The sequence below is a fragment of the Octodon degus genome, unplaced genomic scaffold, assembly GCF_000260255.1.
Source record: "Octodon degus isolate 3935 unplaced genomic scaffold, OctDeg1.0 scaffold00002, whole genome shotgun sequence".
NCBI classification, from domain to species: Eukaryota; Metazoa; Chordata; class Mammalia; order Rodentia; family Octodontidae; genus Octodon; species Octodon degus.
The window spans coordinates 6,275,783-6,293,916 of NW_004524578.1; the positions used below are offsets into that span (position 1 = coordinate 6,275,783).

The 18,134-nt window shown below is 47.0% G+C and overlaps 1 protein-coding gene across 1 annotated transcript in view; it reads left to right on the plus strand.

The window, feature by feature from the left end:
* Igf1r (insulin like growth factor 1 receptor) overlaps positions 1 to 18,134 on the plus strand; it is a 284,489-nt gene that overhangs the window by 44,475 nt on the left and 221,880 nt on the right. Inside the window, exon 2 of the mRNA XM_004623262.3 lies at positions 5,644 to 6,189. Coding sequence (XP_004623319.1) covers positions 5,644 to 6,189 — 546 coding nt within the window. The remainder of the gene's footprint in view (positions 1 to 5,643; positions 6,190 to 18,134) is intronic.

An 18,134-nucleotide genomic window follows, 5' to 3' on the forward strand; every position in this document is an offset into this window, starting at 1 on the left:
CAGATTAGAAAGGATGTGTGCTTAGCTTTTACCCACATCACGCTGCAGACCTAGGTGTACAGGAAAGGTGGTGGCAGAGGAGGGTGAAGGATTCTTGCCTGGGCAGGGGGGCTCGTGGGCTGGTACTGGAGCCCAGGATTTTGAGTTCTGGATTGACTGGGTGCAGAGTAAAGTTGACTTCTAAGCCCTGGCTCCTCAGCTTTCTGCCTCTGCCCTGATGTTGCCCTTGTTCTTCCTGCTGCTCTCTTGCTCTAACCCAGAGATTCCCCTGAGGCAGTGACAGTGAACCTTGTAGTGCTTTCAGACCCTGTAGCAGGCCTGCCGTGGGTTCGCCACCTCCCCCTGAGACCACCAGTCGGGTCACCTCTGGCGTGGGCTTGTGGGCTTCTTTCTCTAGACCCCTTCCCGCTCACCCTTCTGGCTAGATCTTGGCCATTTTTCAGACCATCTTTGAGGATCTAATCCTCAGAACTCTTCCTGCCCCTCTGTGGAAACAGAGTCCTAAGCTGGCGCCCCCTTTCCATTCCCAGAGCCCTGCCCACTGAGCTACTACGACTCTTAATCTCCCGCTTGCTCAGACTTTATTTACACATTAATCCTCTTCATTTTGACTTTCACAGAATGATGGCATTGAGAGAGAGGTTTTGTTATACTAAGTTACTGACTCTAAAGAATTAATTTTAAGAGAAATGAATTTATTTATTGTTACAAGGAAATGAACTATATCTCCAGTCCAATTTTTATTTTTTAATTTTTATTTTTTTCCATTATTATTTTAAGACAGGGTTTTGCTGACGTGCCCAGGCTGGGCTTGAACTTGAGACTCTCCTGCCTCGTCTTCTCACAAGGTCCAGATGACAGGTGTGCCTCAGTATACCCGACTAAAATAAGCTTCTTTGCAAACTCCCTCAGAAGTAGAGATGATGGTTGGCTACTGTATTTTACTTATTTTCCTCCTGTCAACCTGTAGTAAAAGGGTGCCAATTTTATTCCATAGTGTTTGTATTTCTAACTACAATCGAAGCCTATCCATGTTGTTGAAGAGGAGTTGGTCAGAATTGAAAACTTCTTAATTAAATGGGTAATTTATGATATTCATTAATGGGACTGTTGACAGAGGACAGAAAGATACTCAGTGATGTTGTTAATCTTCCACTTTGTTGCTATTTGCAATGTTTAGATTGGGTCAACAAGGCATGTATATCTTTTTTATTAATATTTAATTAGTAATGTTGCCTAAAGCTTATTACTATTGACAGTAACATAGAGGTACTTATCTGACTGTTGTATCAGCTTCTGTAGGGTCCGTGGTAGCCGGCTATTTTGCTGGTGAGGAAAATAAGGCGTAGGAGATGGAGTGCGTCCTCGTGAGTGGCCCGCTGGGGTGCAGAACTCAGCCATCCCCTTTTATTTATCTAGGACCCCCAGGATCTCGCTAACACAGAACATGCAGTAAACATGTGACTGCATTTCTAACATGACTCTTCCATATAGATACCCACCTTTGGGGGATTCTTTCTGCTGAGTGAGTTTTAGTACCTCATCTCTTCTTGCAATTTATTGGGAATTTATTTTCCAAATTATATATAGGTTGTTTATCCCTTTTGCTTATGTTCTGGGCACTGAAATTTGGCCTATTGAAAAAAAAATACTAGAATTTTGAGGAATAGATTCCCTTTCAAGTGCAAGGTTTTATGTACAGAATTGCTTGGGGAGGTGGGCTTGGCCTCAAGGACCACAGCCCCTGCCTTCCTAGCTTGCCCTGTGTGTTGGTGCCTCCTCTGCTTTGGTTTCTTTGTCATTCGAGGCTTAGGGACCAGCTGGGGGCTACTGCCTCTTATTTCCAGCTGGCCCTTTTAGCCCTGTTCCTGCTTGATGTCATTTCCACAAACTTTGTTATTTTTTTTTTCGTGATTTAGAGAATACTATATCAGTTTTTGTAATCGACCCACAGAGGTAAGACCTTATATACTTAACACAATTTTTTATCCCTGGACAAATGAAAAGAAAAAAAATCAAGATTCATGCCACTAGACCAATATGGTTATTACTTTCTGTACAGTGCCACCTCAACGTGGTAAACTGAAATACTTTTTCAGAACTTGACAGTACAGTGAAATTTCCCTAGATTTCAAATTACATATCTGTGTATGTCTATGTCTATTTATATCGGAGGACAAGTAGTAGTGGTGTGTTCTGCATCATTAGTGGCAGCCGCTTCTCCAGGTTCTGCACTCATCTGAAAAAAAATTATATCCAGCACACTTCATTAAAAAGAAAACAAAAAAATGCCATAAAGCAACTTTCATTACTGTTGACGGACCATTCTCGCAGCTCACAGTCTGAGTGTTTGGGTCTTTTTGTGACACATGAAACAAAAAATTGGGTGTTTTTGCATCTGTTGCTTTGAAACGGGAGAGAAGGTATTTTGCAATTTCCTTTTAATCATCGATGAGCAGTGGCAGCGCAGGGCGTGTCGTCCCCTGCACTGTGTGCAGTGCGTATGCCCTCAGTGCATGTATTTGTCCGTGGCGTAAAGGGGGCAGGCTGCATTCTCTTCCTGTTTGTGGCTTGGTTCTTTTGAACACTGTGCTATCATTCATGGTCCAGCTTGGCTTTCCTTTCTTGTGTTTCTATCACGAAACACCCCAAAGACCAACAGTGTCAGTCACAGAATCCAAAACAGCTGGTGGCTGGGCCCTGCCTTGTACTTTGTGGCTTGGGCTTGTCTCTTCTTCTGGAATAAGTGGGTGGCTTCTTCCTACGTTTTTGCTTTTGTTCTAAAAGTGGGGGGGGGGAGTGTCAAGTGCGGAGACTGCTCTTTCATTTGGAGGCGCTGCCGGTTCCAGCTCCGCAGTGCAGCTTCCGTTCAAGGAGTGCTCTCTGCTGGCCGTGGAGGAGAGGCAGATGGCAGAGAGGGGCTGGCACGCCCAGCCCACCTGCCCTTGGGTCACAGCTGTAGAGATCTGCACACTTTAGCGATGCATGTTCACCCTCTTTCACACGATCCTAATTTTTGTGCTCTTCTTGAAGCAGTAGCAGTTGGTACCTGACGCTCCATAATGCGCCGAAGCACAAACTGGATACAGTGATTGACTGAGTTCACACGCTCCTGTCTAAAAACCACTGTGTACTATGTAAGCGCAAATTAATGTGCTTAACTTACAGGAGCGTGGAGGGAGCGAGACATTTTAGACTGGGCACAGGCAGAGAGAAAGCGTTCCCTCAGCCCGAAGAAGGATTTGGTGCCTTGAGTGCTCAAGGATGTTCACCGCCTACAGCTGGGTAAAAGTACAGTGGCGAAGCAGCGGCTGGGGAGGGGGAAGGAGCAGTTAGTTGACACTAGGGGGGTGGCTGTCAAAGCTGGGTATATGGGCAGAGCCCTGAGGAAGGGACAGAATCGGACAGCGTACACAGGAGAGTATTAGGTGGCTTTTGGTTACTGGGAGAAAGTACCTCAAATACACAGCATGAAGGACAGAAGGTTTACTTTGTTCATGACTTTGGAGGTTTCGCTCTGGGCACAGCTGGCTCTAAGGTAGCTGCCTCCTACACAAGGGTGTAGCAGAGGGCCAGGGAAGCAGAGAGAGCAGGGGAGTCAGGGAGGAGGCTCTCTCTCCAGAGGGGTGCCTGTGACCTCCCTGCTTCAGCTACCCCTGCTCCTAACAGCCCATTTGGGTTGTGAGCTCAATGGATTAATCCATCAAAAAGTGCCCTTGATCCATAAGTCTCTGGAGGGCCACTTCATAGTTAAGCCATAAAAGGGAGGAAGCTGGCTGCGAGTTCAGAAAAGTCTTGGCCTGTTGAACGTTGGTGGTGTCCATGTGGGGAACACGAACAGCCTAGCAGACTGGGTAGGTAGGAGCAGGCAGGGATGTGCTGCTGTAGCGTCTCACTGCCTGGTGTTGGGCTGAGGAGGGCCTTGGGGGCAGGCTGAGGCCTGGGACCTTGTGTATAAAACTTGACTTCTTCAGATCTGCAGAATTTCCTCACGTTTCACGTGGTGATGACGTCTCCTGTAGTGTGAGGGGCTGGGCGCACACCCAAAGCTGCAGGCACACCGGAGCGTCTGCCAGGTTTGGGTTTCTCTTAGGAGCCTCATTTTCCCTTCAGTAAGATTTAGGAATTGGGCCAACTCATTTAACATTCTAGGTTACCAAGCTCTGCCTCCTCCTTGGCCCTTGGAGCCTTCCCTTCCTTCTTCCCCTTCATCCTACACAGCTCCTTGCGCGGGTATGACTCCTGCAGCCTCCTTAGAGGGTAGGGCGTTGCATCTGCACCTTTCATGGAATCACACACGGGGTGCTTGACGTTCCTGAACTATGCTGGATAGAAAACTTTAGTCTGTTTGAGAAGACACAATAATGTTGTGGGATATTATGAAATCCCAAAAATTTATTGTAACCAAGGGTTGCTTTGGTATGGGCATACGGAATTTTGAAAATGAAGTCTTCAAGTATTGAGGCCGTTTTACCCAAAACTTTTAAAATCTGCAGATGTGTTGGTTCAGCGATCCCACTTCTAGGTGTTTGTCCTAAAAAAAATGCCGTTGTATATCTATCAAGAATGTTCGCTGGTGTATGGTATATAATGTAAAAACCTGGAAATAACCTCAGTGTCCAGTGGTAGGGATTTGGTTGAAAAAGAACTCATGGTGCATAATAATGCTCTAGGAATACCACCTCTCTATTAAAATGCTAATGTGGAACGATATTCATTGGGTTGGTAAAATGTTCTTGTTAAATGAAGGACACACATTTACAAATATTATATTATTGTCTGGTTTCTTTTCCTTTCAGTTATTTGTAGGGAAAGGATAACTGGGATGAGTAGTATTACCTGTCTTCGAATGTTGAGGTCACTGATGAATTTTATTATTTTTTGCTGTCACTTAACTTTACTATGGGAAGCATGCTTTTTGATTAGTAAAATACTTGACTAAAGTAGGAAGCATGTGACTTTTTCATTAAAGAGTATGTTTCTGCAGGGAAGATAGCTCAGTGGTATAAGCACCTACCCAGCAAGTGTAAGGTCCTGAGTTCTATCTCGGTACCAAAAACAGTGGCTTATTGAAGAGAGTAGAAGTGCCTGGGCTATGTCAGAGGAGGGCAGGATGCGTGGGACAAAGCGTCTGTCTCTGTCCTTTGCAGCATGTTGGCTTCTCCAGGGTAGACTGTATTCCTTGGAGCTTGCAGGCTAGGTGCAACAGTAAGTACCTGACTGCTAAGCTTTTGTTCAGGCACTTGGAGCTGGCGCTCTGTAGAAGGGTAAGGCATGTGAAGTCTGGCAGCCATGGAGCTGGGCTGGCGTGGGTTACAACCTTGACTTCTGTGTATCACCCCAGGTGACCCTGGGCTGCATGCTTTAGTGCATGTGGTTAAGGCCAAGGGCACCTCCCATAGTGGATGAATGTGTTGAACAGCGTCTGGCCCAGGGTAGACCATGGAGAGTGACAGCTGGCTGGACAGCAACCCGTGCAGTCCACTGCAGTGCATACCTCAGGTTGGTCTGCAGTGAAATCTTGAATCTTAATAAAAGCAGATTTCCTTCAACCTAACTGTATTATACATTAGAACATAGTTTCGAGAGTGGTTTCCTTTTAACTGAAACATGTCCCCCCTTTGGCCTTTTGTCTCCTTTCAGTCTGTGGGCCAGGCATTGACATCCGCAATGACTATCAGCAGCTGAAACGCCTGGAGAACTGCACAGTGATCGAGGGATACCTCCACATCCTGCTCATCTCCAAGGCTGAGGACTACCGCAGCTACCGCTTTCCCAAGCTCACGGTCATCACCGAATACCTGTTGCTGTTCCGAGTGGCTGGCCTCGAGAGCCTTGGAGACCTCTTTCCAAATCTCACGGTCATCCGTGGCTGGAAACTCTTCTATAACTACGCCCTGGTTATTTTTGAGATGACCAATCTCAAGGATATTGGGCTTTACAACCTGAGAAACATTACCCGTGGGGCTATCAGGATTGAGAAAAATGCTGACCTGTGTTACCTCTCCACGGTGGACTGGTCTCTGATCCTGGATGCAGTGTCCAATAACTACATCGTGGGAAACAAGCCCCCAAAGGAGTGTGGGGACCTGTGTCCAGGGACCATGGAGGAGAAGCCCATGTGCGAGAAAACCACCATCAACAATGAGTACAACTACCGCTGCTGGACCACGAATCACTGCCAGAAAAGTAAGAGAGCTGCTGACCATGATGTTCTCTGTTCCCCTTTCTCTTTTCTCCTCTTCTTCTTTACTCTTCTCCTTCTGAATGCAGATGTTTTCTATGGTGGGTTGAGTCCTATTGCATTTATGACGTGGTATACCGATACTTCTGGTGCACCAAGCAGAAGTGGTTCCTAAAGTGTGTAATTGTGTGTGTGTGTGTGTGTGTGTGTGTGTGTGTGTGTGTCTTGGTTAGTTTTCTGTTGCATCTGGGAACTTGTGAGATATAGGATGGTGGTATGGGTGGAAGCCATGTTGGGTGCTGTCAAGAGTGGTCAAAGGACATACTGGAAATACAGTGGAAACTCCATTCACAAACTCAGTTTGTTCCACAATTCTAGAGAAAATGGCCACATTCACGTTCATACAAAGAAGATAGCCATGGTTGTGTTCATCACCTCATGTAGATTTCACAAAGAAAAACAAAATTTTGCCAAACACTTCTGTTTGCAAACCAAATTGTTACTGAGGATCATTTGGCTAGAGGTGGAGGAAGGTGCTCTTGTGATTGTTTGCAACTGTGCCTGATTATTATTTTACCCACTAGTTTGAGAAGACATCAAAGTACCTTTTCAAAGTAGCCTTAACATTTAAAAATTCTGCCTGAAAAGTAAAAGCAAAGTCAGCAAAGTGTCACCAGGAAGGGATAGTGGACTGAGATTAGATGGTGGCTTTGGACAACCTGCTGTTCTGGGCCATAGCTGGGCGTGTTCCTAAGCGGTTACTGTCATTAATCCTGGTGGTCAGATACATTCAGAGATGGGAGAGGTGACACACCTGTCACCCCAATGACTCAGGGGTTGATTCAAAGCCAATGTGGGCAACTTGGTGAAACCCTGTCTCCTAATTAAAGAGTGTTGGAGGGATAGCTCCGTGGTGGAACATACTCCTGGGCTTGATCCTCAGTATCACAGAGCATAAAAAGTACATGTACATGCGCATAAGTTTTTTCAGAAACTCATAAACTTGTACAAGAGGGAGGCGTTATTTAAAGAGTCACCGGGCAGGGGAGCGCCTGCTGAATGACTCGGCAGATGCTTACTTTGGTTTTAGTGTGAGTTTTCAGCTATTTCTGACTAGCTGCTCACCCAGGAAGCTTGGAGCAGAGCTGAAGCCTGTATTCTGGGTTCAAGTCTAGGAGCAGCTATTTGACATGAACATGTGATTCAAACTGCCTGGGCCTCAGTGCTTTTCATCTGCAAGATAAGATAGATCCTGCTGTTTTCCGTAGAGCCATTGGAAGATTAAAAGGTGAAAGCAGAAAAGTGCCAGGAGAAAGTTGGACCTGGGCCCCGGCCCAGGCGGTTGTGCTGGCTTGGATGCTGGTGGCTCCAGCCGCATGCCCCCAGCCTTTTCTTTGACCAGCTGTCCCAGTCTTGCCCATGTTTTTGTGTGATTTCACAATGGAACACTTATTTAAGGTTAATAAATGCATTCAGAAGAATTGTCTTCTTGGTCCTTTTCCTGAAAATGGAGGAATGGGCACAGTGTCGAAGAAGTTTGCAGGCTGAGTTGGAATTCTTTTTGTTTAGTATCCCTGTCAACCGTGATTGTCTGACTCCTTACTGAGCACTTACACTGTGGCCTGTCTGAATCAAGACATGCCCTAAGTGTGAGTATCCACTGGGTTTCCAAGACAAAGTATGCGGAAATCCCTGTTAAAAAATCTTATTAATCATTTTTATATTGGTTACATGTTGAAAGAGTATGTGTTGGACATGTTAGATTAAGGAAATGTTGACTGGGTGTGGTGGCGTGTGTCTCTAATCCCAGCTCTTGGGAGGCTGTAAACAGGCGGATCACTATAAGTCTGATCTAGTAGTGAGATCTTAAACACCCTATAGAAACTTCCCTAAAATACAAAAGAAAAAAAAAGAAAAAGAAAAGAAATTGTGCTGTCAAAAGCAGTTTACTTTTTACTTTTGAACGTGGATACTAGCCTATTTGAAATTTCAGGTGTTTTGCTTTCTGTTTTGACCAGAGCCACTGCTTTAAGGCATTCAGGGTCGGTGCTCTCCACGTAGAGTCTCTCAGGCCTGCAGAGTGCAGAAGTGCAGCTGTGTCCTGCACCCCGGCAGCCAGGGGTTTCAGTGCCGCCTCCTGGCGCCAGGGCACAGCACTGAGTCCAGGCAGAATATCTGCCTTGAGTTTGCCACATACATTGAAATGGTATTTAAAAGGAGTGAGCACTTTAGAGTCCCACATGTTATCCTTTTGTTGGCTGGGGCTGAAGTAGAGGGAAACCTGGAGCGAAACATCGAGCCAAGGGCGTGCATGAGCTTGTGGATGCAATAGAGGAACCCTCAGATGTGTTGATGCTCAGTTTTGACTTGACCTTTTAAAAATTCCTTTAGGTCAGGACCATGCAGTGGCCAGGAGGTAGTGACAGTGCCACTAGGGAAATGACCACTCTGTCGGGTTTTTGCATGCTTTTGTATTTGTCTCTTCTCTTAAGATTTGAAGGAAGATTTTATGCAGGCATTCCTAGAAAAGCAAGAGACTCTTTTTAAGAGCCGTCTGCCGCCCTTTCCCTTGGGTAGGGCCAAAACCTGGTCTCTTCATGTTTGCTCTTTGTTCTGACAGGCTCCTCTTCTGGTTTTCTTCCCCTGCTGGTAACTTGTTTGCTTTACTGACCCCTTTCTTCACTCTGGTCTTTTAGTACTTGGTGGTTCTCTTCGCTACTTTTCATTGCTGGAACAAAGTACGTGACACTCACAAGTTAAAGGAGGAAGAACTTATTTCTGCTCACAGTTTGTAGAGTCTCCTTGCATAGCTGGCAGGCTCCAAGGGAGGGGAGCAGGGCGGCAAGGCAGAGGAGTGGCAGTCCGTGCAGGCAGGCAGGCAGGCAGGCAGGCGGTAGCACCACCGAGGCAAGCCTCCCTTTCCCCTTTGTCCTGTTCACCCATAAGCCTTTCAGGTGGTACCACCCACACCCAGGGTGGGCCTTTTCATTATCCAGAACTATACTAAGCCAGTTAGTGGAATAAATTAGTACCATACACACTTAATCCCAGTGTCTTGTACCCCAGATCCAGCCAGCTCTGGAAAGCCCCACATATGAGCACATGAGACTGAGGGACAACTAGACACAAGCTAGAACACTGGTCTCATAGTCCGATTGGGACCACATTCATTTTAACAGAATAGCATAGACTGGGTAGCTACTAAACAGTAGATTTGTTTCTCACGGCTTTAGAGGCTGGAAGCGCAAGATGCAGGCAGATGCCATGCGTGCTAGCAGCCTGTTTGCTGGCTCACAACGCCTTTTTGCTGTGTCCTTCTGTGGGAGAAGGGGCAGGGCAGTTCTCTTGGATCTCTTTCAAGAGTGCTTATCTTATCTGTGCAAGCCCTGCCCTCATAGCCTGATCATTTCTGAGAGCCCTACCTCCTGGCGGTGGCCTTTTGGGTATTAGGTTTTAACAGAAGTTTGGGAGAAGGTAAGCCCCGAGACCCTAGCATGGCCAGAGTTCCATTTCTGTCATTCCCATCTCATCCATGGGGCTGCTTTTGCCAAATGCCCTCTCCAGCCCAGGCCTCTGTGGCAGTTCTAGGCCGAGACACAGCTCCACTTGGCACCAGTGGGTATCCCGGCGCACTTGGGATGGGCATGCTCCTGACCCGCACTCCTGCACTAGGCCCTGGGGGATCAGCACTCGTATACCACACCGCCCGCTGTGGTCGGCCTCGCCCTCTGGGTACCATACCAAGCTCCACGTGCCGTGCCGCCTCTCCCTCCTGCCTGCCGATCTCTGGTTCCATTAGTTCAGCGCCATGCTGAATCCACCCTAGGTTTCTTCTACAACGCATGGTTGTAACGCAGCAGCCAGCATGGCAACTGGTTTGTGAAGGATTTGTTGACAGGAAGAGCCCCGTTCCCATCTGAGCAGAGAGGAGTGTGAACTGGCTGTCCTCGGTGAGCCCCGAGGTGCTGGGATTATGAAGTGCTTTTCCGACATTGCTTGTGTCCTTGCCTTCTGTAGCTCTCAGCTGGGGTGGAGGATGCACCTTGGATAGGAGTTCTTTTCTCTCCCGCCGTTGTCAGAATAATTCAAGGCCGAAGATGGCAGTATATGAAAATCATCTGAAAGACTGGATCGTGCTCCTTACTGTGTATGGCAGCTTCACTGAAGGCCAACCGCACGCAGGAGGGGCCGTGGTGAGCCCTCCAGAGGGCCTGGGGCTTTCTTCTTTCTCAGTGAATTTGGTTAAGTGGTGCCTGTTGATGACTTAACCTGCAAGCTGTCTGGTATTCAATTTCAGGTGTGGACCCCTGCTGCAAAAACAAAACAACAAAACAAAATGAAAAGCCAAAAACCCTGGAACTGTAGACCTTACTGCTAATGCTAATCTTCATCTCCAGGTACCTTTTAGTCCACCAGGGTGAAAGCTTGTGGTTTTTTCATGTTGTCCTGACTGTATATGTGAAGAAGGTCCAGTCTTTGCAGGAAATCTATGACGGTGTTGGCTTGGCTGTGCTGGAAGCTGGCTTTGTTGGTGGGACAGCCTTATTTCGGTTGAAAGGGCATAGGGTGGGAGCAGTGGTCCTGCTGTTCGTGAATTTCCTTACTGCCTCTGAAGTGAGAAAGCAGGTAAGTTGCAGATCAGAGCCTTCCAGTGACAAGGCAGTGAATGGCTCCCTTCATTGACAAAAGGAAGACATGACTGCTGCACCACTGATGGGGTCAGGAACTTAAAAAGATGTCAGTCATGTAAAACAGACAATTGTACGCTGTTTTCCTGTTCCAGATTCTCTGAGTTCTAGTTTATCAAACTATTCTGGTGAGGGTAGCCGTGGCATGGGAAGTGGAATCATACCCTTCCCTAGCCTTCTTACAGCTCCGTGGTGGCAAACCTATGGCATGCACGCGTGGCATGCGGCGTGCACAGAGCCTTCTCTGTAGGCATGTGAGCCAAGTCGTCCTTGCAGGTGAAGGCGCCCCAGTGTCACCCCAGCAGCTGAACATGCAGGTTTAATGGCAGTGTTGTAGCTTTGTGAGAAATGGGTGGACTGTGTGTTGCAGCTTGGGTATGTGTTCTCGGCAAGCTTCGCCACTGGTCTCACAGGGTGACGCGCCTGCCCTTCCAGATCAGGGTGGAAGACTAAAGCTAAGCACTGGTCAGTTACCTCCTGGTTTGGGCTGGAAGACACAGTTTTGCAGCTCTGAGAGTCTACTTGTGTTGTGCACATTTCCCCGTAACTTTTCCTTTCAGTTCCCCGTGGAGGCTAGAGCATAGTCTGTCCCTGCTGAGTGCTCTGTCGCCAGGCTGCCCTGCTTCCAGGTTCCAGCGGGCACAGGCCCTCCATGCTGCTGAGGTGGAGCATGACATGGACCTAGACTTTCAGCTGGGGCTGGGCAAGAGGCCTGTGGCCCTGGGTGAGACAGCGGGCCCTTGAGCAGATGTGTTCCTGAAAGGCTTTGCTCTGGGCTAATTTTCATCTGGTTAGTGTCATCCTCCAGGGTCTGCTTTAGAAGTTCGTTTTTTATTAGGGATCTCATCTTAGTTACTAAAAACTTTCAGAATGACTCTTCCAGTGATTTTTGAACTTCAAGGTATTTGGAAAGTGCCCAGGGTTCCCAAGATGTACCAGTTAAGCCCACTTGTAGGGTGGTTCTACCCGCTTCCAAGAAGCCTCCTTGGCACTTCTCTGCTGCCCATCTTGTGTGCATGCCGGGTCACATTGTCAGCGAGCATGGGGGTGACATGGCGCATGTGGGCTTGGGGACAATCTTAGCCTGGGTTATATCGCTCAGCTCCATGTCAAGAGTGAAGTCTGACTTGTGGAGGAGCTGGAAGCTGTCGCTCGCATCACACCTTCTTGCAGCATCTGGGGTGTGAACCAGGGGCGTAGGCTGTAAAAGCTGGGGTCCCTGAGCATTATGCTCGGCTGAAATAATTGATCTTTGCTTGAAAGAAGCATGGCAGGTCTCACCTTCCACCCATGAAAGAGGTTTTTTTTTTTGCTCTGAATGCCTTCAAGGTGAGTGTTGTGGGCTCCACCCTGAAGTGGAGTTGGCTGGCTGGAGTGTTGTGGGGATCGAACTACAGCAACCTGAGGCTGACAGCTTTGTGGAAGCAGCCACTTAAAGAACTGAGCTAGGGCCAGGCCCCATGAAAGAGATTTGTTAGGGTAGTTCTAACAGACACCTACCAGCATACAGCAGCTTCTTACTAAATGGAAGTAAATGCTGGTACTGTTTAAAAAAATTAAAGTCAGAATTACATTCTGACACTATCTAAACTTCTGACCATTAAGCTGGACTAACTGTATGTTTGCTGCCATATCTTAAATTGTCTGTCCTAAATTGCAAAAATTCAATTATTATAAACAGCAGGGCATAGTTGTAGAACTGGTTCTTGCTAATTTAACTCAAATGGTTCAAATTCTCATGTCTGTCCAGATAAGCCATGTCCTTACAAACATTCAGCAGTGTACACAGGTCTGTGTTAGGGTATCAGTAGGGCCTCCAAAGTTACATGTCAGCGCGGCTTATTTGGTTATCAGGGTCTGTGAATTTATTCTGTGTGCAAACTTAAAATCTGAGAGACTTTAAGGAATATCAACAGATTCTTGTTTGATACTAGCAACATATAGTATTTTTTTAAAAATATGTGGGCTTTTTTGGAGAGTGTTAAAGCGATTGCAGAGTGGCGCAGATGACAGGGAAGTGCAGTTTTGTTCGTGACCACAGCACATCTCATGGATGAGGGCAGGCCGCCATCTGCCCTGGGCGGGAGCCCAGGCTCGTCTGTTCCCTCCTTTCTGTAGAGTTGCACATGTGTGCCTAGGTTTCTGTGTTTGTGTAGATCTGTATGTTTGTGTGTGTTTGTGTACCATTTTTCCTCCCACCCGGCCTCCTCTCCTGTTTCATTTTTTTTTCTCCTCTCACCCCCATTGCAGCAAGCAAACACTGTCTCTCTCTGTCTCTCTTAGATCTTCCTTCCGTTCCAGGGGATCAGGTGGGTGGGAAAATGCTGAGCAGAAATGCCAGGCCCTTTTCCGGAAGCCGGGCTTCTGTTTCATCTCATTATTGAACAGAAGTTGTTTTTTGTTTCTTCCCCTTGGTCACAGACAGGCATCCAGTCCTCTCTTCTTTCTTCCTGCCATTTTTCATGGAATCCACGTGGGATGGGAACAGAGGCAGGGTGTGTAGGGACGGTTGGTGGCTCGGGCCTCAAGTAGCCTTGGTGACAGAAGCTGTGCACACTAAGCCAGTCTGTAGGCGCCTCAAATTTGTTATTGCAAATCCTGAGGAAGGTGTTGGCTCAAGTAGGTGAGCTGGGGCAGGAGTCCCCTCCCTGTCCCCTTTCTGAGAAGAATATGTTCCCTCAGTAGAGGCCTGACATTACAGATAGGACCAAACCCTACATACACTGTCCTTTTTCCTGTATGTACACACCAATGGAGAAAGTTTAATTTATAAGTAGGAGATAAAAAACAAGACTAGAACGCTATACAAATACACTGATAAAATTGTTGATCTCACCTTTGTAGTTTGGGGACATTGTTAAGTACATAATTGTTTCTTGAACATAAGCACTAGATTCCATGACTGTCAGTCAGATAAACAAGATGACTATTAAGTGATTAATCAAGTGATTAATTGGTAGCAGGTATAACATAGTGACCCAGACAGAAGGTTGATCTGCCTCCAGGAGGGGTAGGGAGGGCTTCCTCAGGGTTTCCTTATGATGCTCAGAACAAGTGTAACCTACATTTTTATTTCTGGAAGTTTTCATTGATTTTTTTGTGGACAACAGTGGACCATGGGTGACTGAAACTGCAGAGAAGGGGGATTATTGTAGTTGCCAGAGCCCATGAAAGCTGTGGAGCTTGAATTCCTGTGTGCAGGAGCCCTGGCCGAGAGCAGCCCGTGAGCCTGAGCCTGGCCAGCCCATGTGGGAAGCTACCTGTGCCCTCAGGGCCCTGGGGAAGAGGGCCAGCTGCAGTGCACTGCGCATGCGTCTGCCCTGGACGGCCGGGCTGTGGACCTCTGCGCAGTGTGATTGGGTGGGTGTTTTGGAGTTCCTGGGGCTAGTAGTTGGGCTTAGTAGTAAAGAAGACAGGAAAATAACCATCAGACCAGAGGCAGAGAACTTACAATACAGAAATAGAAGGATGAAGTTTGAAATTACTAGAAATACTTCCTGGACAGCCCAATCTGAAGTAGGGGGATTTATTTTCCCCTCGAAAGGTTAATAGTTGTAATATAGAGACAGAGACTAATCAGATCCACAGGTCCAGAAAACATGAGCTTTGTTCTTGGATTGTCACTTAGTATGGTGTTTGTCTGACTTGTTGACCTCTCAGTGACCTTATGCTTTGATACGCAGTGGTATTATTATTAATAGGTTGATTGTTCCTCAGATATTTGTTCTGTGACTTCTGGATTTGAATGATTGGATTGTTTATATATAAATCCAGTATATCCATATATATATCCGTATATGTATATATCCATATTCCTTTTAGTAGCTTTGGAATAACTGTCAGAGAAGCTTAGAGAGAGTCCATGTCACTCCTAGCAAGGACAGAGAAGCTGAAGTATAAAACAGCATACCTGGTAGCACCTCTTTGGAATTTCATTCACGTTCCCAGTCATGTGATCTAGAGGGAGTGTGTCACCTTTTTTTTTTTTTTTTTTTTTTTTTTGCGGAACCGAGGATTGAACTCAAGCCCTTGCGCTTGCCAGGCAAGCACTTACTCTACTGAGCCATCTCCCTGGTCCCTAGTGTGTCACTTTCTGAGACTGCTACATTTCCTGCCTCTTCTCCCAACTCTCCCTTCACAGTGCTCCTTCTTTTGTGGCAATCTTGGGGATCCAGTATTGAAGATTTTGGAGTCATATGTGGATGGAATTCCAAGAATGTATAATTTTCTCAAAAAAATGCTTCTTGAGCTCAACAAACACTTTTTGTTTGCTGAGAAAAACAAACCTAAACATCTTCCTTAGAAGAGTCACCAGGTGCTGGAGATGGGCCCTTAGGGGGAGGCTCCAACATCTGGGTATAAGTGGAGCGATTTGCATTGATAAACTCTGCATGAAATAGCCAAAGCTGACCCAACAGGCTGACATGGTAGGAGGAATTTATTTTGCAGGATTAATTTGATTTTGGGCTTATTATGGCAGTGACAGCCCTCCGTGGCTGGTGCCCATTGTGGTGTAACTTGAAGGATGACCTCCATCATAGACTTTGAACTTTGTGTTCACTGTTACAGAGTGAGGGAACTTCAGACCCCCAGCCTGAACTCGTCACACTGTTCACACTGGGAAGTTTCATTTGCTCCTTTGGATAATTACAACTTAATCCTCTTGGGCTCTGCTTACCCTAATTGTTGGGAAGCCTCAGAGTATAGATAAAGCACTGCCAAAGATGAGAAGGGAGAAGGCATCAGGTGGTTATGAGAGGTGGTGATTGGGATGACATTGAGAACCTGTTCCAGTTAGTAAATAAAAGGTGAGTGGCCTAGCGTGGACTAGTTCAGGTCCTGCTCAGTACACACAGCACACAAGTAGAGTCCTTCCGCTGTAGCTCAGGTGAGCGGCCGGAGACTGCCCCGCCCTGCTCTGCTCCTCAGTTTTCTCATATTTTGAGCTGAGTGAGCACTGAATTCCCTTCCAGCTCTGAGACTGGTGTGGAAAAGGAGGTTGGTGGAGACCTGGCATGGGTCTGCTGGCCTTCTGCATCTGGCACTGCAGAATTGCAATTGTGTGAAGTAGTCCACCTCTATTGGATGGACCCTAGTTTTGGGAATTGGTTTCAAGATTGCTTTGAAGGGGGTGGGCTGCATACACTAGAGGGCAGCTGCAATTCCCAAGTTCTAAAGAGCTTTCTGAGGGTAGTGGACATAGAGGCTGAAAGGCTAGTGAAGTGTCTTAGTGAAGGGGCAGGAAAAAATAAGAACGATTAGAGAAGGAGTTGAGAGCAGGAAATTCAGGTAGGATTTGTTAATTAAGTCTTGTATGTTTGAAGCGACTTTTTATGGTCTGGCTTTTGCTGTTACCAAAGTGAATTATTTATAAATATTCCTAAGAAACACTCATGTAACTCAATTGTGTGGAATGAATTTAAATTCATTGAAATCAGACTCTGACTAATGCCAGCTTTCCCTCATCCAGAATCTGAGCAACTGGGTGTATCATCCAACAAGAGTCTCTTCCTGCCATGGCTGACGGTTGGTGTCTTCCATGAGGCGGCGAGGTGCTGTGGACTCTGCCACACCTTTGGGATGGTCAGAGTGAAATCAGAATGCTTTCTCAGTGGCTTGCGAGTTGGGTGCAGTTTGCACTGTCCTGGGTCCCAGGCATCTGGGTCTGGCACACAGGCATGTGTGCCTCAGCCACAGCCAGGGTGCACTGCTGGGGCCGTGCTCTTCGAGGCTTTTCATTAACTGTGGCCCATCAGGTCTTCCCAGGGCCTTCTGTACCGTCCTTCCTGAGTCCTGGCTCCTGGTGGCTCCTGCTGGAATAGAACTATGGGCTGTTGCTTGGTCACCTGTCCCTATACTCCTTCAGTGCTCGGAGAAGCTGGTTCAGTCTTCACTTATCTCTCTCCCCAGATAGTGTCTGAAACACTCAGTTTTTAGAACTGATGCCCTACTGATGGGTTTTGCTTCTCAGTTTCCCAGCAGTGGGAGACCCAAGGACGAGATTTTCTGTAAAATCTACTTCCTGTGTGGGCTGGACCACATGTAGCACCTGTGTGGTTTGGTTCTCATGAGGACTGCTTGGCATGGAGGGAGGAGGAAGACAGAGATGGGGGCGGAGACCAAAGTGAGCAGAGCAAATGCAGGAGTGGCTTCTGTCAGAGCAGTGTTACAGAAGCACCACAGCCTGCCCAGATTTTGTACCTTAGACTGTGATCTTGGTTCACTCTTGGTCTGGACCTGACTGGTTATGGGAATTTTAAAACGTAGTTTAAAAAATATTTTCAGATGACCAAAGTGGTCTCTGGTCATGACTAGAGTCAGTGAACCAGGTAAATAGTTGGGAGTAGGGTGGAGAGAACACACGTGTACACTCGTGCACACCTGGCCGGGATGAGATCCTGACCTCTGCTGGGTGGTAAGTCTTGTGGAGTCTCAAGCTCCTGTCCAGCACTTGTGCTGTGAATGCAGGGGGAGCTAGGTGTGATGCGCACAGCGAGGCGGGAGCGGTGCAGATGTTTGAATCATAAGTGACATCTAAGTTAGGTCTTGATTTGTCTTCCCAAATTTTCACTTAGTACTTGGACAGTGTGTCCATCCTTTCCCACGGCCAGTCAGTTAAGCCACCTTTGCTTTTCACATGCTCCATTCTGGGCAGTATGAGATGATATGAACTTAAGATTTTGTTGAATGATGAGAAGAAAACACAAGGCTTTAAAAAAATAAAAATAAAAAAAGAGGCTGACAACTTTGAGTGGGTGACAAGGCCTTCCACAGTGTTTTCAGAAAAAGTAGGGGTGGCACGTGGTAAGAGCTCAGAGTACAGGAGCTGAGTATTCAGAAGTTTCCATGGAGCAGATACAGGTCTCAGGTGACATGGAGGTCTTCCATTGAGAATGCCCACAGCACTTGCTCAGTGCAGTTTGCCCAGCATTGCCCACGTGGCCCTCAGCTTGTGAATGGGTTGCACGCCAGAGCTCCACAGGTGTTTGGAATGTGGAATGGATTATTTCATCAGAACAGGAGCCAAATGGTGGTTTGGGTCCCACCCAGGCCCTTTGTGTGCTTTTGTCCCCACAGATGCCCCAGCCCTGTGTGGTGTAGGTCTCATTCATACTTATTTCCCTTTTCTGCGTGCAGCTTTGATTCTTCGGGGTAAAGGCTTCAGTGACAACTTTTCTCTCTTTTGAGGAAGATAGGAGTGAAGGTGGGAAGCTGGTTGTTCCTACATTATGCCCCTTATAGAAACTCCCTCCAAGGGTGTA